The 21,122-nt window shown below is 28.0% G+C and overlaps 1 protein-coding gene across 2 annotated transcripts in view; it reads left to right on the top strand.

Moving 5' to 3' along the window:
• LOC142331022 (choline/ethanolamine kinase-like) overlaps positions 1-16,839 on the top strand; it is a 53,043-nt gene extending 36,204 nt beyond the window's left edge. For both annotated transcript variants that reach the window (XM_075376593.1, XM_075376595.1), the window contains exons 3-8: positions 397-625; positions 4,937-5,070; positions 7,958-8,068; positions 11,148-11,529; positions 15,677-15,859; positions 16,405-16,839. In XM_075376593.1, coding sequence (XP_075232708.1) covers positions 397-625; positions 4,937-5,070; positions 7,958-8,068; positions 11,148-11,529; positions 15,677-15,859; positions 16,405-16,512 — 1,147 coding nt within the window. In that variant the 3' untranslated portion in view covers positions 16,513-16,839. The remainder of the gene's footprint in view (positions 1-396; positions 626-4,936; positions 5,071-7,957; positions 8,069-11,147; positions 11,530-15,676; positions 15,860-16,404) is intronic.
• The last annotated feature ends 4,283 nt before the right edge of the window (positions 16,840-21,122 follow it).

Genomic DNA, 21,122 nt, shown 5'->3' with positions numbered 1-21,122 from the left:
GTATGAAAAATAGGATAATCTAAACATAAACAATAACAAGGTATTTCAGTTAACATGTAACAACTGTAAAAAAGTAAAGATTTATAAACTTACTTGTTTATATTAAAAATTCATCAAAAAAAAAAATTTAACATAAAAGTTACAGAATTTGAAAGCCTTTAATAATTGAAATTAAAAATCATTTATTGTTGGAGTGACCAATACTACTCATATTATAATAGTCATTTATAATCATAATAATAAAAAATTAGAATATATCTGACATTGGAAGGGGTGATAAATCACTAGAATCTGACACCAGATGTTATCTCTCATAACGGAAAATAAATTAATGTAAATTGCATTTTATAATTTACTAAAAAAATTAATCATTTTTTAAATGTGTTTTTGTTGCAGTGGTGGTTTAAGCAATTTATTATATTATTGTGCATTACCGCCTGATAAAAAACCATTTCAGAATGAGCCATCAAGAGCTTTATTAAGAATTTATGGACAAGTTAATGGAGAACGAGCTTTTGAAACAGTTATAACTGAATGTATTATATTTACACTTCTTTCTGAAAGCCAAAGAGGTCCAAGATTATTTGGAGTATTTCCTGGTGGAAGATTGGAAGAATATATTCCTGTAAGTAGGTATTTTAGAATAAATTGGTTTTAATGAACTTATTTTTATAACCTTTTTACAATATTTTTTAAACTTTTACACACTTATTTTAAAAACTGTTTACAACTTACTTTTTACTTTAGAACTAAAAAAAGTAAATCACTAAAAAAAGATTTTTTAATAGCTAAATATATTAATCATAAAATAAGTAAACTGTTATATAATTCATAAAAAAATATGATTCTACAACGATAAATTAAATATTTATCAGATTACACTTGCTTTTAATTAATAACTTATAATAAATAACTGTTTATTGATGAGTTAATTGCACTTTCTGATAAACAAGTAAAAATAATCTTTTTTTTTCAATGAAAATGTTTTAATGAAGAATAATAAATCAAATTAACATGATTACTTCACTTGAATATATTTTAATAATTTGAAGTGATTTAAATCTATTTTGTAATCCTTTATGATTTTAATTTTTTTATAGTTGTTATAATTTTAACAGTCATGTCTATTTATGAAACCTATAGTAAACATTTTCAGTAAGATGAAGTATTTAATTTACAATTTTTAATAAACAAGCAAAATTAAACTCATACATTATTTTATGAAGGTGAAATTGAAAAAACTTTATTCAAGGTACCTTTTACTCTAAGCTTTTTCAAAGACTGCTGTTTATTAGTTTTAAGTATCCTCTACTGATCAGAACTGTTGGTAGAAGACTTCCAGCTGAGCCAACCCAAGAATCTTAACCTTCAATTGGTTATTAAAACAATTAGATTTACTTTCAAACAGTTGGAGTCCAGCTGAAGCCCAACTGGGGTGATCAGCCATGAAAAGAGCTGTTCTGTTCGTGAGCTTCTAGGGTTATCAGTAGCAATGACTAGGCTGGCCAGAGAGTCTGATCTAGGATTGGTTCTTAAAAACAACCTGTGGCTTGCTAATATGGTTATTGTATATTAATAACCATATTATATATTATAATATGGTTATATTGCTAATACGGCTTCAGCCTTACCATTTGTTTAAAAATTTATTGAAATTCCAAATAATGATTTATTGTCTTTGCAAAAATTCTTATTTATCTGGTCACGCACATACTACCTTTGATGTATACTTTAGAAGAAAATTCATGTAATAAATATTGTAGAAAATGAAATTTAACCAAAAAAATAATAATAAGAGTAAAGTTAATTGAAATAATTTTGGTAGGAAACAATGTTGTTTTCTCATCCATTTTATATAAAGTGTACTTATAAGAAAAGTGTGTAAACACTTTTGGGTACACAAGTGTGTCTTGATGTGTTTTTAACTGTATTGTTGTTCTTAGGTATGCTAAAAATGCAACACCTAATCATAATATTGATACATGATAATGTTAAACATTTTTAATGGTTTATAAAATTATTTAGAAAAATATTTATTGTTTTCTATTATTAAAGATACATTTTTTTCAAAAGTAAGGTTTTAGTAGAAATCATATTTAACTAAAAGAAGGATTAAATATTAAACATGGTATGAACAACTGTAAAATTTCAGCAAAATACTTAATTTTTTGTACTAATTTACATTCATGTATTTTTTAAACTTTATTTTTATAATCACTTTATGTTATAAATTCTGCACATTTGTTTACACATAGAATAATAATAATATTAATGTGTAATTTTATCGTAATATATCATTGATTATTTAAGTGAAACACTTTATCTAAATAAATAGAAAAGATTAGCAGTCTATGTTTGCAATTCATATTCCTAGTAATTTCATTACATTTTGTAAAGTATTTTATGATGGAGAATGAAAGAAGTAAATGTAAATTAAGATTAAATGGATTCATAAGCTGTAAAAATGATCATAGAGAAAATTATATCTTTTAATTTCACAGTTCAGTAAGTTATAAACGAGCTCATAAAAATCATTAAAAAAAGAAAGAAAAAAATGGGTATAAATATATATAATAAGATTAGCCTTTGCTTGTTTAACAGAGGCATTCATGCATGCATGCATACACATACATATTTACACATATCTGATAAACCTTTTTTTTCTTTTTGTTTAATTACTTCAAAACATTTACATGCATTTTTGTTGCTAACGTTACTAAAAGAAAAATTATATTATAAAATTTGGTTTGGTTTGACACTGAAGTTCATATTTTTAAATTAATATCATCTTTGATCAACATATTTTCTCTCTTCTTTTCTAATCTGTAAATTGCAATCAGTTCAACTAGTGAACAATAAGCAACCCCTTTCACAGCCCAATGAGATAAGGTTGATATATATGACAAGTAAATGAGGTGTAGTCTTAGAAAGACTTGGGTCAACCATTTCTTAGACATGTGGTTAATTGAACCCCAACCACCAAAGTACATTGGTATCCAATGTCTAGTATTCAAATCCGCATAAAAGCTACTAACTTTTACTAGGATTTGAACCTCAGAACCTTCAACTTTGAAAATCAGTTATTAAACAATTGATTTGTAACAACAAGCTAATCATTAGATGGATAAAAATGTAAAACTAAAAGTCTGGATAAAACATAAGCTGAATATTTAATTTTTATAGAATTAAAAAAAAGATTTGGACATTGAGAAAAGAAGTTGAAACAGCTGATTTCCAGAAATTACATTTTGTTTTTTTTCCAAATAGCATTTGTTTAAAGTGCAAAAAAAATTCAGAGGAACTGATTGATTTAAAAAATACAATAAGAATGATTTAATTGTTATAAATTTTTTATCTTTTAAATAATTTGATTAGTACTTTCATTGTTCTAAAGCTCAGTTTTTTATGATTACTATGCAAAAAGTCAAAATGGCGAATATTGCCTTGACTCTTTTTTTAATTTTGTCCAAAATTTAACTCTAATGCCCTATATTTAGGAATATGTTTGAGCCATTTTCAAAAAAATTATGTTGAACCAGTCTGGAGATATCAACATATAGACCAACACACACAAGTGCACGTCTTTCTGAAATATCTGTGGTTTTTTTTTGTAGTCAAGGGGGATTGTGAATGTCTGTGAATGGATGGTTTTCTGTGAGTGTCTATGAACTTTAGATTGGTCTAAAGTCATTGAGACTTTAGACCAATCTATATACTTTCCCTTTATAGCTTTAGATCGGCTATAATCTATAATAATTTAGAGTACTGCTAAATACATAGTGCAATAGACCTACAGCCAGGATTGTTCTCATTGTACTTGAAGCTCAATTCTGTATAACCATCATGCAAAAAAAAACATAAAAGATGTAAACTCTCCTCCTCTTTTTTCAATTTTATTCAAAATTTAATGCCATCAATGTTCCATGTATAAACATTTTGAAGTTTTTCACACAAGTTATTTTAAACCAATCCCACTTTGATATTAATCAACTTTAAGCCAACACACATACATATATTGTACATTTACACACACACATATGGAAATTTTTATTATTTTTTTGGACCAAGAGGTCTTGAAACATCAACATTCTTTTTTTATTTTTTTAACTTCCGGGATCATCATTAGGTATTGCTTCAGAGGATGAGATGAATGACAATTTTTGTAGCATGTAAAAATGCCACACCTGACTGAGATTCAAACCTGGAACCTCCAGATGAAAGATCAGAAAGTTACCACTAGCACCACGGAACCCAGCTGAAACATCGACATTTGCCAAAACCCAAAATTTTGGCCAATCGCTAAACTTTCTCTTACGTATACTGCACCAGCAGCAATGCAACTATTGCCAGGAAAGTAAAAAGAAAAACTTGCATCTGATTATGTTGTGTGTGTGTGTGTGTGTGTGTGTGTGTGTGTGTGTGTGTGTGTGTGTGTGTGTGTGTGTGTGTGTGTGTGTGTGTGTGTGTGTGTGTGTGTGTGTGTGTGTGTGTGTGTGTGTGTGTGTGTGTGTGTGTGTGTGTGTGTGTGTGTGTGTGTGTGTGTGTGTGTGTGTGTGTGTGTGTGTGTGTGTGTGTGTGTGTGTGCAATAGACAGACAGAGAGAGAAAGTCTTTTTTATAGAGCTATATTTTAACATTTACATCATCTATTTATACAGTTTTGCACTGTCAGAAAATAATAGAGAGTATTATTTCAATGTCTTTCTCCTTATCTGGACTTAAGGGAGTGATTTCATGAGAAAAGCTATATAATTGTGTTTACAGTAACATTATTTTAAAATGCTTAAAATCAAATTCCTTGATTGCTGATTAATTATTTTACTGTGATAACAAAAGTAATTAAATATCGTTTTGCAGCTAAAATATTTTTTTTTTTGCATACTATGAATGCTATTAATACAATAATTAAAAATTTATAAGATTACAAATTTTTTCAGGCAAGACCTTTAAAAACTCATGAATTAGCAGATCCAAAATTGAGTGCTTTGATTGCAGAAAAACTGGTCCAGATACATCAGATGGATGTTCCATTAAATAAACAACCTCGCTGGTTCTGGAAAACTACTGAAGAGTAAGTTTCTTGCTATAAGAAAATATATATATTCATGTATATACATTTTTTAGACTCGTGTAGTTTGATTATAGTTTATTTTTGTTTTTAATATTACACATGTTAGATTTTGTTATGTCTGGAATAGTTTAATAAATCCTTGCTGTAAACTATTTTAGTCATATTGATTATTCACTGACCACTCATCATCATGAAACTAGAGACAGTTTGAATTTTTCTGATATAAAACAAATAAAGATCTTAAATGATACAATTTAAAAATCAACTTCTTTTTTAAATGATGACACTGGTCTTTAGGTATGTAAGAGACATAAAAAACAGTTAGATCCAGGGCTTGTGGTTTATTTATAAATAAAATAATAATAACAATATATATGATAATAGATTTAGTGAACTGTACATCCACACTCACTATTGAAAGAGAAGAAAATTAGAACATTTAGATCATTCAGTTAATAAAAACAAACCAGTGTACTCAGTATGAAAGATCCAAGCATTGTTATAAACAGTGGAAATTCTTCATTTTAAATTAAAAAATTACATAGAGGTGTCACTTATTTGTATGATATATTATTAAATTGCTGAAGTGATATTAATCTGTAAAGATTACTAGTTGTTGGTATACCTCAAATTTCTGAATTGATTCAGCAGGAGATGAATATGTCTTGTAAATTAATAAATTTAATTATTACTATTACTAGATTGTTCTTAAAACTATTACATCATTGATCTTCAAACAATGGTGATTTTAATGTTTGTATAGATAAGTTTAGTGAATTATGGAGTAGACATGTTTTTAGTAAAATTGTTGAAATATTAAGAGATTTTTAATACTGATTATTAAAATTTGATGGAGGTGTAAGTGTTTTTTAATGGTTAAGAAAGTTTTTTAACTTAAGGTACCTGAGTGGATGCATATGAAACATGTGTGTTTTTGGGTTCCGCAGCTATTAGCACCTGACCAAATGGAGTGCTGCGTATTAGTCTGCAAAGGATTGGTGGCTCACTAAAAGAGGCTTATATTTGTCTTAACAAAATTAAGTTATACTTTTCTCTGTACTAAACAGTATTTAATTAAAAATGTAATGTACGGAACCACACATAACTACAGTATGCAAACAGCCATAACAGGAATACCATGTACAGTTCTCTTGCAGTAAGATGATTCAGAATGAAAGATTATTTTATGTTATTGTTTATAAGAAATATGAAAAACTGAATATTTCAAAATGGAGTAGGTTCCTAAGTTCCAAGTGATCAAAATATTAAATATATTTGCAATCAAAACCTAGTGTGATGGATTGAATTTATAATTGCTGCCAAAACATTGTGCTACTTTTAATGATGTACTGCGCTGAATTTTTTTCTTGGAATCAAATACGTTATGAAACCTTTGTGAAAGTAAATGTCTTAGTAGTCATTTTGGTACACTAAAGTTTTAAAATAGGCAATATTGTAAAAATTTAATTGTATGAAGTAGTGGTGGTGTGAAAAGTATTACATTCTAATAAAAAAACCTAGTTCTTCCATTTTCTAAGTTGTACAATAGAACTATAACAGTATAATTAATTCTGTTAAATTGTTTATTGAGTATTATGATTATTAAACCTGAAAATATTGAATTTGCAATTTTGATAAAAAGAATAATCATTTATTCTTTAACAAAAATAACAATATCCACCTCTATTAAAACCACACGGTAGAACTTCTTTTTTCCTGTTTAACCTCCTGGAATTACCGTACAGGTATTACTTCAGAGGATAAATGAGGATGATATGTATGAGTGTAAATGAAGAGTAGTCTTGTACAGCCTCAGTTCAGCCATTCCTGAGATGTGTTGTTAATTGAAACCCAACCACCAAAGAACACTGGTATCCACAATCTAGTATTCAAACACATATATAAAAGTAAATGCTTTTACTAGGACTTGAATGCTGGAACACTTGACTTCCAAATCAGCTGATTTGAGAAGACGCATTCACCACTAGACCAACCGGGTGGGTTAGACAGTAGAACTGTTATCATATAATTAAACGCAATACTTCAGCTTACAAGAAAGGACCTTATGATTACATTGCCATTTTTAATAAATTACTGAACCATTTAAAAAATCTTCCCACCAGTTTGTTTTAAATATGATTAGAAGATTTTCCTTTTCACAGAATTGGTATTATTATGTTAATAAATTTTTAAATAAAATTATTCAAAAAATTTTAAAAACACTGAATTATCTGCATCCTGTTCATCATCAACATATACATAAATATGTGCTTAAATAATTCTGATTAATGCCTTCTGAATTTTTAATTATTTTGTAGTTAATTTTTATATTCAGTATCATCATATATTAATCGTAACATTATTTTTTGTGTTTATTTTTTAAATAATAATTATGAATTTTAATCAATTTTTATTTTTATTTTATAATTAACTGAATATATCGTGATATATTTCTGGTCAAAGTTATACAATGTTTTCTCTTGATCTAATTTTTTATTAATAGTGTAACATATCTTAGTATGCAATGTTATTATTATGTATCGATAAGAATAAAAGATTTATTTATTTATTTATTAATATTAATTACGCTCCTTTAATTTAGACATCTTTTAAATCTTTTTTTTGTTAAATATTAATTTAAATTATATATATTCCTAAAAATTACCATTTTTTTTTTCATGCATGTTGTTGAAAAGAAGGTAACAACTAAAATATATAAATAATTACAAATTAAATTATATCTATTACAGAACCTTAACTTAAATTGCGTGAATGAGACAAAATAAAAAGATATAACATATTCATTTCATATATAACATATTCATTTCATCTGAAAAGTAATAATTATTTTGTGCAAGCTTCATAAGAAAAAGATTAATTTTTACAGATGGATAATCATGATAGTAGACAATCTTCAAACTAATAGTGAAAAAAAATTTACTGCTATGAAAGAAAAAATTGAAAAATTACAACTTTGGGAAGAATTGGCCTGGTTAAGGTAAGAACAATTATAATATTTTTTATTATAAAACAAAACTGGTTAATTAAAATAAGATTTAAATTCATTTTTATAAGATTAATTTTTACAGTTTATTTTTAATTTATTTCTTTGTGATCACATAATTCATAAAGTTTTGTAATTAATACATTGACTTCCAAACTTTACCTCCAATTAGTTGATTTAAAAAAAAACAAAAAAAAAATTACACATTACTCCATAGAATTCACCTCTCACATTCATGCAATTATGTTTTTACATCAACTTTTATAAACTCTAAAGACCTCTACCTTCAGGACCCCCAGCCATTTATTAATTACATCTGTAAGCTTCTAATTGATTTCCAAGTGTTGGATAGTCTTTAGTCTTCATCTTGATCAGAAGATGGGTATTCCCTCAGTTTTGAGTCAGGACTATATATATGATAAAAAATTTCCCACTGAACTATTCCAGCTACATATAAGTGGGTCACACAAAGTCTTTCCTTTGTTTCGTGTATACCTTGCAGAGTGGGGACATGCATTATCACACAGAAGAACCTTTCATAGTTAGCTATGCCATTTGTTTTACATTGTCCTTTGAAATATCTTTCATTTTAATAAATTTCTGATGTTACTGTGATCCCATCTGTAGTTGTTTCAGTAAAATATCCTTGTACTTCCAAAACACTGTTTGTTATCCAATAATGTCTGCTGAAATATTTTTTTTTTGCCAGCCGGTGAAGAAGTGGATGCACACTTATTCATCAATAAATCATAAATATAACAAAAACATTTAGATGGGTATCACAGTGTTGTTTCCTTCTATCTGTGTGATAATATTTTAAGGTCGTATTATTATGATCTTAAATTAGTATGTGGTGATTTTCATGACTTTGACATCCAATTAAGATGGTTAATGACACTGGTCATTGTACAATTTTTTATATCCATTGTAACTTATTTTTTTTTATTTTTTAAGTATATCACTATGTTAAAAAAGATATTGTAATTAAAATAAGTTTTTTCCAACAGAAAAACCTTGTAGACAGGTGAAAATACAAAAAAATGGTACAAGTTGAAGAGAGGTAATAGAAATTTGTGATATTGTTTATTGATGTAATATACCTAAGTGTCTATTGGCAAGTTTTGTATCAATGGTTTAAAGAGAAATATTTTTTTGGGTAGAAAGTTTTAAATAGTGCTGGGATTATTGAAGCAGTAATCAAATAGAAGAGAAGTATGTAATGGTTAGGAACTAGTCAATTACTGTACCAAAATTTCTACTAATTAAAATTTATTGCAATAAGTAGAGAAAGTGTTAAACAAATACATTCTTTGGTATAAAAAATAGAAACAAAATTACATAATAGAAAATTATAACAATTTAAAACAAACATCTTTTAGGAACTGAACTTAAAAATAAAATTTATTGTTAGTATTTCATAGATAAGTTAGAAAATGATTTTTATTTTGTATTTCAAATAACTTCATTAAATAATAAAATCCTAATTAATGGAATAGACTTTTGCATTTAATTACCTTATAAAAATAATATCTGGACATATCTCCACAACTGTAACTACGAAAAGTAACAGACACACTTTATCGTTGGCTTTCTTATAAATTTGGTGTTAAAGTTATGTTATAATGAACTGATCTTCTTTTTTATATTTATTTTTTAATATTGATGTGGAAGGGAAGGGATTACAACAATGCCAGATTTTTTTGGGGAAAAAAGGAGTTTCCTTTGCAAGTTAAATGGACAGTTGCCTAAAAATGACCTGAAAACAATGTGCTTCCTTCACCACTGTGTCTATCATATGTTAACAGATTTTAATTAACAAAAAAATCATGTACTAAAATAAAAATCTATAAAAATTAATCATCTAAGAACATTATGATGAATAACTGTTCAAAATTTGAAGATTTATGAATTTTAATCGATCAAACTAAGGCCTTCAAAATCAGGAGTTCCTAAATGTACTCTTTATCTTGAATTTACCAAAAAATATCTCTCAAAACGTTTAAAAAACTTTTATCGACAATCATCAAATATAAAACTGAACGAATAAATTTTATCCAAACATGATAAGTAATAACTGAGTTTCCACCCATAACTGATATAAAGTTAATGAAATGGTGGAAATAGCTCTATGTATTTCTGCGGAAGAGTTGTGTATTCTTCTCTTTCTTTCATCTGGGGTTTCAAATCTTGTTTTTTATATACAACATAACTAATTAATTACTCATCATTAAAAAAAAGAAAGATGATTACTATAATTTGGCATCATTCTGTAGTTTCCAAAATTAATTTTCATATTATTAAGTTAATAATGGAACCATAATAAACTAATATATTTATTTGTATCATTCAGTTTAGAAATTGTTTTTAAACATATCTTCTAGACTTTCTTTACTTCTAATTATGTGATCATGGTCTCTGTTGTTTTAAACTTATCATACCATGCACTAATAATAATTTGAAATGGATTTGACTCTTCATAACAAGTACAAAAGTTGCACTGTATTTGATTCTGATTTTGATTTATAAACTATTTTAACCATCAAGCTTTCTCTTGTAAATTCATGATGATCAGCAGAAAAATCCGTCATATGACAACACAAAACAATGCTGTTTATACTGTAATCTATTATTATCAAAAAATGAATTTCTTGTTCAAAGAAACCTTTCAGGAAATTACTATCTTTTACTACAAGTTTCTTATTCTTAATTAAAATTGTACAAATAATTTATAGACACCCTGTACCTGTATTATGTTTTGTATGCTTGCTTGAATGTCAATCACGTAAGTGATAATACGTTAATATTTTTAAAAAATATTATTCATCTCTTAGGAAAACTTTCCTTAATATGCTGATCCTTTTAATAAGTCTAGTGGTCACTTTTATCCTGGCAATTATGTTTTAGCTTTTCCGGTCTGGGCAGAGCTTTAGTGAATTAGGGCCAAAGGTCTTCTTACATATCCAAAATATTATAGTATTAATTTAATTCTAAAATGACACCTTACTTTAATAAATACAAAAATGTTAGTGCATTAAATTATGTTTTATTGCTTTATATTTATTTTATTTTACAGTGAATTTTTAGTGGCAGTAGACTCTCCTCTTGTTTTCTGTCATAATGATTTACAAGAAGGAAATATACTATTACGTCAAGACAATAATGAAGCCTTCCAAAGAACAAATATGACTGATATACCGGTTAAAACATCTTCAAAAGTAGATCTTAGTTCACTGAAAATAGATGATGAATGTCATTGTATAGCAGATGAAGAAACGATACCACAAAATGTAAATTGTGAAAGTTTAGTAATAATTGATTTTGAATATTGCTCATATAATTATAGGGGTTTTGATATTGCAAATCATTTCAATGAATGGCTGTATGATTATACAAATGAACTACCACCATTTTTTTACACAAAACCAGAAGAAAATCATCCAACATTAGCCCAAAAGGTAACTTTATTATTTCACAAAGTAATACATTTATTGTTTTGAAAACTTTTTTTACACAAATGAAAATTTGTAAAATATTGTACAGTCAGAAATTATTTAATAAGCTTATGTTGTGGAGTTACATAAGAAATTATGAGATAAATTATAGAACATATTCACCTCTTGCTTCATTATGGTAACAGATCTAAATATAAGAACGACTACTGATGAAAAAGAAGAAGTAACAGTTAAGGCTTTTTGTTTAAACTAGAATGTTTGTATTTCTCTAATTTTATTCTCCTTGCATCACATAATAGTAACATAGTAAAATTCTGATGTTTATTTAACTTAGAGTTGAATAGCATCTTTTGCTAGATGGATAACTTGTCTTTGTAATTTAGATTTTACAAGAGGCTTACAATCTGTTATGATGTAATTGTTCCTTCCTACAATCCTCTCCATGATCTGTTTTTGTCTGGACCTTCTTTTTTCCGTGCTTATCTATTACCTATTATGGCTAACAACTATCTCCATAATTGACAGAATAAATGAGTTCTAGAGAAGTTAAAATAAATACATAATTTCCAAAGCCAATAAATTCTTTGATCAAGACTCTTCATCTTCTGACTTGAAGTAAACCACATAATTCTAGATGTTTGATCACATGATCAGAATATTCTGATTTCTTTTCTTATGTTCCAGCAATCTCCCTTATCATTTTTTCCTTGACATACTGAATCAAATTTTACGAAAATAATGTTTAATAACTTAAAAACATTTTCAGTGTTTGAAGATAATCACAAGACAACCAAAAATAGTTTAAAATAAGTTATTACAGATGCTTTGTTATAAAATTTTGCTTGGTTCATCATTTCAAAAATCTATTATTTTTTTTTTTTATCAATTTCATCATCTTTATTCATTCTTCTCAAGACGTTTGAGAATGTCGTGTAAAATCTCTTAAAATCTAAAGATGTTTGTAACATAAAATGTTCAATGTATTTTAATAATGTGCCTTTAAATTCTACTTTTCAAATTTCTTCATTCTTAATCAAAGTCCCAATATATAATGTTGTGCAACAGACCTGGAAAAGCATCTTTTAAGTCTTATTTTTGTTCTAAGGTCGTTTTAGTAATCCATGAAACCCATTTTAACACAGATTCTAGCTTTTCTTATTCTGTTTTAAAGAATGGTCCTGTTTTGAGTTTATTAGAGTTTCCATGTAATCATGTTTGTTTGACAACTCTTTTTTTATTTCAGTGTCATTCAAAAGGTGCCTTACCAAATCTATTATGTTTGTTAATTAGCAAGAACTTGGTTTTTTAATGTAAAATTTAGGCCATCTTTTTTTGCTTTCTGTCATGTCTTATGTAGAAGTTTTTGTTGTATTTCCTAGGAATTAGGGCAGGTATGCATGCATAATCAGAGCATCAGGCTTCTAAGTGCTAGTCATCCAAAGCTCTTGTTTCCTATTTAGGAATCAGATAAAGGAGCCAATTAGTACTTGCCTCTCAGGTAAAGTCAGATAAAGTCCTACTACTCCTAAATCTAAATATAATAGTCAAATAATAACAACAATTCTACTACATTTTGTTTGTATATTTGCTGTGGCCATTTATAGAGTAATAATAGAATAGTCAATCATACACTTACATTATAAAATGTCTGTACTGTTAGTAATGTTTATTATAAAAACAAAATAAAATGGATTAGTCTTGCTTGGAGTGTATTCAGTACATCCTGATGGCAAAATCTCAGGAAGTAACATATTAAAAAAAATTAAATAAGTAAAATTCTTATGCAACAATAGAGAGTGAAGTTTCCTTGTATGGTGTTGGGATTTATTTGACCCGAATGATTACAGTATCATTTTACATCAAAATATTTGATCAACAATATTGTTCTTAAAAAAATACAATTTTGAATTTTTGCTTTAACTGAAATTTTTTTCTTAAATAATGAGCATTCATTTACTTCTATAATTTTTTTTATGGTGATCTACTTGGTATTTTCATACACTGTTAATACAGTAATGAGCTTTTCATTATTTGATTATATCAAGTTAACCCCATTATTTTTTTTTTATTCCTTTAAAATAATTTTTCATTTCTTCTTAAAAGTATATAACATGTTTACTATAAAAACATAATTTTAAAATGTTGTACTTCTATTCTCACTAACAATAATTCCAATAATTAAATTAGCAGAATAAAAAAAATGTAAATAAGTAGAAAATCAAGAGGTGCAATAGGAAAATGAATATTTTAACAATTAAATAAAAGAATAAAGAAAATTGGTCTAAGATTTTTATAGAAAAATGTTTGAGAGGCTAAAGAGAGTTAAAAAATGTGTAAATTAATGGTTTGAAAGAAATCATCAGAACAGTTTATGCTGGAAACTCTTCTGCAATATCTACATAATAATTATAAAAAAATATATAGTTTATCATTAAAATGATAAGCATGCATATATATCATATTATATGCAGATGTACTTATGTTTAAATATACACTTACCAAGTAAAAAAGAAATTCTATTAATTCCAAGAATGAGAAAAACATTTAAATAAGCCATGATCACAACTAATTTATGAAAGAGTATTATAATTTTTTTTTCTGATTTATAGAGTACACCATTATAAACAGTTCCATTTAGTGATTACATTAAAAGGACCTGCAATTAAAATTTTTTAATTAAGTTAAAAGTATAATATATATTTTAATACTAACTATTTTACAAAGAAGTTAAGTAATAATTCCTCTATTCAGTTTCTAGTTTGGCTTAGTGATTTATACAAAGTAAGCCATGGGAACCTGATGATTTTTTTTTTAAAGTGGGTAGGCAACCCTAACATGTAGGCAGGAATCAGACAGATTGTGAACTTGCATACTGGATGCCACTTCAGTATAAACGGAGTAGTGAACTGTTGTACACTGACACTGTGCTTTCATAGTGAAGTTATATTTTAAAAATGATTATGTTGAGATCATTTATCAGCATTTCAGTATTCCACATCATAGGGCCCTTCCTAGCTGCAGTACAATAATATTTTGGATAAATAAGTTCTGATATACAGTTTGTGCAACAGAAAACAAACCAGTAGGTCCTGTTCACATCTTGAGAACATCTGGAAACACTGACACACCCACGCAGGCAACAATAAGAAACCATTAGTGCTTGAACAGAAAGCATGCTACCATCCTTTGTTTATCCTGCAGCAATCTCAAAAGAATTCTGCTAAAGATGTGAACTTTCATCCATATAAAATGATAGTGGTGCAAGAGGTAATTAAACACGTCAATGTACGTGTACAATATTCTTAACTTAAAATTTTCTTAACTTGCTTACTGAGGAAATGGCCCTGTTAATGAATGACAAAGCACATTTGACTTATTTGACACAACAAATAAAATTTTCTACTGATCTGATTCGAAACTCCAACAGATTCATATACATTCTCTCTGTAATCCACATATAACTGTCTGCTGTGCTATAGAATCATACCCCCACTTTTTTGAAAGGAAGGGCAAGTAGTGATAGTCACTTGAAATGCAATGTTATACAAATATTTTGCTCCTGAATTGCATTTCTGTAGCATCCACTTGAATGTGTTTGGTTCCAAGAGTATGGGACAATATTCCTTATTGCAAAGCATCAGTGATGGTGGTTTGAGAAATGTCTTCAAATCATGTAATTTCCAGAGATGTTTCATGGTCTCACATTCTCCAGAACTCCCTGCATGCAACTATTTTCTCTGAGGTAACAGAAGTCTAGAATTTTCATTAATAAGCCAAGGTCCTTAACAAGCTTAAGATCTCTATAAGAAAAAAATCACAACCATATCAGATATCATAATGCAAGCAGTGATAAAAAATCTATGGGACAGATTGCAGCAGTTCATAATGAATGATGGAGCACATTGGATAGATTGCTATTTAAAAAATGAATTTATACCCTTAAACGGTAATAGTGTTATATTTGCTCCAATTATGTAATAAAAAGTAAGTTATTTTTTATTTATATTTTTTTCATTTTAAAAATCATCAGTATACCATGGCTTACTCTATTTAAAATATATATAGATTCAAATTCTATCAGGCAGTCTACTTTGAAGTTGGTTTTTGTAAGTTTTTATTCATTAATAATCTTCTTTTTTCTTTTTTTTAGGAACATTTTATTAGAAATTATTTAAAAGTTTTGCAGTCTGATCAGAATTACAAAAGTCATCCTAATGACACTGTTGAACATCTCTTGGCTGAGACAGAAGCTTTTACATTAGCCTCACATTTTTTCTGGGGTTTATGGAGTCTGGTTAATTCAACTTCTTCAGAAATTTCATTCAACTACTGGGTAAGTAATTATAATTACTAAAATTGTTATAAAAATAAACAACTTGTAATGCTCTTACCACTTTTTAGCCATTTCATACAATCTAATCTGATACATTTTTTAGTTGTTCTTTATCAGCAAAGTGTCATTTTTGTTGATTTGATTTGATTACAGTTGGCAAACTATACCAAAAAAAAATTACCTAATCAGTGAATTTGATTAAGAAATTATATTTGAAAATCATTTTAATCATTAACAAAATACATACAGGTTGAATAGAAAACCTTTTTTTTTAAATTGGATTTTTTCTACTAATAAAGCATACCATATTTTTGTAGAAAGAGGATCAGATGAAATTGCCTTAGACTGTTCAGTGTTTTCCAATGATATGAATCTTATGTGGTTATTGTGCAGCATATTCATTGTTTCTTTGTATTAAATAAATATGTTTATGTATACATCTTCACAAGATATTCACTAAGTTATGTAGTAGAAAAAGTTTATCTAATAGAAATTTGTTAACTTTTGTTTCATTTTTAATATTGTTTTTGTTCTCTGTTTTTTAGGAATACGGAGAAGCAAGGTTTAGTGAATATTTTAAGCAAAAAGCTAAACATATTAAAAAATCTAAAGAAGAACCAATACAGATTTCTAAGAGTGAATCTGATAACTAAATTTTATTTAAAAAATTATAAATTCCAGTTGTCATAATCTATTTATTTATAAAAACAAAAAATAAATAAAATGAAAGTAACGCATATCATTAATAAATTTAATGATAAGAAAATAATTTTGTATAAAAAAAAATATTAAAAAAAAAATTCTTTTGATGATATAGTTAAAAATTTAGAATTAAAAAAATGAAAGGGCTGTAACATTATTACTGCTAAAGTTGTATTATTAATTATTGTTATTTTTGCAAGCTTTAAATAATAAATTTATAAGTAAGCAGTGAACACAGTATTTTCAAATAAAAATATAATAATGGTATTTAAAATTCACAGATTGTTTTTTTTTTGTCATCAGTCATTTGACTGGTTTGATGCAGCTCTCCAAGATTCCCTATCGAGTGCTAGTCGTTTCATTTCAGTATAACCCCTACATCCTACATCCCTAACAATTTGTTTTACATATTCCAAACATTGCCTGCAAACACAATTTTTTCCTTCTACCTGTCCCTCCAATATTAAAGCAACTATTCCAGGATGCCTTAATATATGGCCTATAAGTCTGTCTCTTCTTTTAGCTATATTTTTCCAAATGCTTCTTTCTTCATTTATTTGCCGCAACACCTCTTCATTTGTCACTTTATCCACCCATCTGATTTTTAACATTCTCCTATAGCACCACATTTCAAGAGTGTCTAATCTTTTCTTCTCAGGTACTCCAATCGTCCAAGTTTCACTTCCATATAAAGCAACGCTCCAAACATATACTTTCAAAAATCTTTTCCTGACATTTAAATTAATTTTTGATATGAACAAATTATATTTCTGACTGAAGGCTCGTTTCGCCAGTGCTATTCGGCATTTTATATCGCTCCTGCTTCGTCCATCTTTAGTAATTCTACTTCCCAAATAACAAAATTCTTCTACCTCCATAATCTTTTCTCCTCCTATTTTCACATTCAGTGGTCCATCTTTGTTATTTCTACTACATTTCATTACTTTCATTTTGTTCTTGTTTATTTTCATGCAGTAGCTCTTGCGTAGGACTTCATCCATGCCGTTCATTGTTTCTTCTAAATCCTATTTACTCTCAGCTAGAATTACTATATCATCAGCAAATCGTAGCATCTTTATCTTTTCACCTTGTATTGTTACTCCGGATCTAAATTGTTCTTTAACATCATTAACTGCTAGTTCTATGTAAAGATTAAATAGTAACGGGGATAGGGAACATTGTTGTCGGACTCCCTTTCTTATTACGGCTTCTTTCTTATGTTCTTCAATTATTACTGTTGCTGTTTGGTTCCTGTAAATGTTAGCAATTGTTCTTCTATTTCTGAATTTGAACCCTAATTTTTTTTTTAAATGCTGAACATTTTATTCCAGTCTACATTATTGAATGCCTTCTTTAGGTCTATTAATGTCAAGTAGATTTGTTTGTTTTTCTTTAATCTTCCTTTAATCTTTAATCTTCTTTTCTTTAATTAATGAGGTGCTAAAATTGCTTCCCTTGTCTCTATACTTTTCCTGAAACCAAACTGGTCTTCTCCTAACACTTCCTCCACTCTCCTCTCAATTCTTCTGTATAGAATTCTAGTTAAGATTTTTGTTGCATGACTAGTTAAACTAATTGTTCTGTATTCTTCACATTTATCTGCTCCTGCTTTCTTTGGTATCATAACTATAACACTTTTTTTGAAGTCTGAAGGAACTTCCCCTTTTTCATAAATATTACACACCAGTTTGTATAATCTATCAATCGCTTCCTGACCTGCACTGCACAGTAATTCTACAGGTATTCCGTCTATTCCAGGAGCCTTTCTGCCATTCAAATCTTTTAATGGTCTCTTAAATTCAGATCCCAGTATTGTTTCTCCCATTTCATCCTCTTCAACTTCCTCTTCTTCCTCTATAACACCATTTTCTATTTCATTTCCTCCATATAACTCTTCAATATATTCCACCCACCTATGGACTTTACCTTTCGTATTATAAATTGGTGTACCATCTTTATTTAACACATTATTGGATTTTAATTTATGTACCCCAACATTTTCTTTAACTTTCCTGTGTGCTCCGTCTATTTTACCAATTTTCATTCCTCTTTCCACTTCTGAACACTTTTCTTTAATCCACTCTTCTTTTGCTAGTTTGGACTTCCTGTTTATGGTATTTCTTAATTGTCGATAGTTCCTTTTACTTTCTTCATTACTAGCATTCTTATATTTTCTACGATCATCCATCAGCTGCAATATATCGTCTGAAACCCAAGATTTTCTACCAGTTCTCTTTTTTCCACCTAAGTTCGCTTCTGCTGATTTAAGAATTTCCTTTTTAACATTCTCCCATTCTTCTTCTACATTTTCTATTTTATCTTTTTTACTCAGACCTCTTGCGATGTCCTCAAAAATCTTCTTTACCTCCTCTTCCTCAAGCTTCTCTAAATTCCACCGATTCATCTGACACCTTTTCTTCAGGTTTTTAAACCCCAATCTACGTTTCATTATCACTAAATTATGGTCGCTATCAATGTCTGCTCCTCCAGTCATTGCAGTCTGCTCCAGTCAACAAGTTGATTTCTAAATCTTTGTTTAACCATGATATAATCTATCTGATACCTCGCAGTATCGCCTGGCTTTTTCCAAGTGTAGATTCTTCTATTATGATTTTTAAACTAGGTGTTGGCAATTACTAATTTATACTTTGTGCAAAACTCTATACGTCAGTCCTCTCTTTCATTCCTTTTGCCCAGACCGTATCCACCCACTATATTTCCTTCCTTGCCTTTTCCAATCTCCCAACTATTATTAAAGTAAGACAGATTGTAACAGTCATAAATAAGATGAATTCAAGTAGCCAAGATAATAAAATATTTTCTCTTCATTTGTACCTGGTGTGCTGAGATCGGAGACTAAAGATCTCCAGTCAGTTGAAACACTTGTTTCCATTTTATTATAAAATAACAAAAAATTAATTAAAAAAGTAATAAAAGCGCAGGAAAGTATTTTTATAATTGCGAATAATCACTTTACGTTAAAAATAATTAAATCTGTAATAATTACAATCAAGTGTGCAACACCTCTACAGATCAGCAATTTAAAAGTTGTTCGCCTTAATTCCAGCTGTCAATTGACTTTATCTACTGATTACCACTTTCTCTGTAACTAGCTAGTTGGCCTTAAGAAAGATCATTTTTTTTAAATCCAGTGCTACATTTTTAATTTTTTTGTATTTATCCAATAAAGTTTGTAAGTTTAAAATTTTGTAAGTTAGTCAGTTGATCTACAATAGTTTATTTTGATTGCCTTTGGGCTTGTGTTGGTGAGCAGGTGTAGTGGAAATATAAAGGATGAGTCAGTATAAAACAGTCTTCCAACACTTTGCATTGTTCAACAGGCTTGTTGCCTGCAACACAAGCACAACAAAACACAAGCAAGCATATAATTAGAGGAGCACATGAGTGTTTTTCACCTCTCTCTGGTGCTGGAACAGTATAATACCCACATCTAAAATATTTCTACTAATCTATATGAAAACTGTGCTCATGCAACTTTGACTACCTACACAAAATTTTAATTATTTCTGTAAGGCAGTGTCACAATTTTGTTTGTAATATCAAAACATTTGTGAGATAATTAATATAAACCAAGGTTTATACGTCCAATATGGTTTTACCTATCTACATGTAGACAAATGTTATTTATCAAAAATAGGTTTAATAAACAGAAAACCCATATTAGCTACAAAAGGATCCACTTCATAAAAGAAAATCAAGATATGTGTACTGTTTTTAGTAATTAAATTATGGATCTAATTTTTTTTTTTATATGACTTAATACAGGTTGTACAGATTTAATCATACAATTATATACTCAATTGACTGTTTATGAATGTGAGAGACTGTGTTCATAGTGCTTACAAGGCAAAACAAAGTGTCAACAAAGAATTGTGATACAAACATTCCTTAGCGGTTTGTCTGCAATTTGATTTGTATAGTTATACTGTATACGCAGTATGTTTTGTCTATGCGAGTTTTAGGTTAGACTTCCTAAATGAGAAAGTTAGTGACACAAATTTCTCATTACTTTAGATGTTCATAAGATGGAACATTCAAAGTTTCACCAACTATAGTTTTGGATCGGGTATATCTTAATATATGGCTACTAAAGTAAAAAATGTATTATTTTACGTGGAAATTGTTTTCATTTTCTTTTATAAATAAACATATACATATTTACAGTCCAAAATGAGTAATTAAGAAGTTTTTTGTCTTTCTTTCTTCCTTTACCTTATATATTAATTTGTTTATTGTTATAAAGTCGATATTTTAGAGGCATTTTGAAATAGGTTGTTTTTAAATAGCTCGCCCTGCATATAATAATATTACAATTTTATGCTGAAATCAGTATAGCAGTTACATTCTTAATATAAGAGCAGCATAAACTTATCAAATTTTATAAGGTGAAATACACATGTAAATTGATAAAAACATGTTTATTGATATAATCTTACTTTAATTTATTTAATAATGAAATACAATATAATTTGTATAATCATATTCTGTAATATTATGTTATATATTATAAATGAATTATTTTTAAAACCATTTTTAACTT

Source organism: Lycorma delicatula, chromosome 10, assembly GCF_047948215.1.
Source record: "Lycorma delicatula isolate Av1 chromosome 10, ASM4794821v1, whole genome shotgun sequence".
Classification (NCBI taxonomy): domain Eukaryota; kingdom Metazoa; phylum Arthropoda; class Insecta; order Hemiptera; family Fulgoridae; genus Lycorma; species Lycorma delicatula.
Note: the sequence above shows the minus strand (reverse complement) of the source record. Positions and strands in the feature narration are given on the sequence as shown.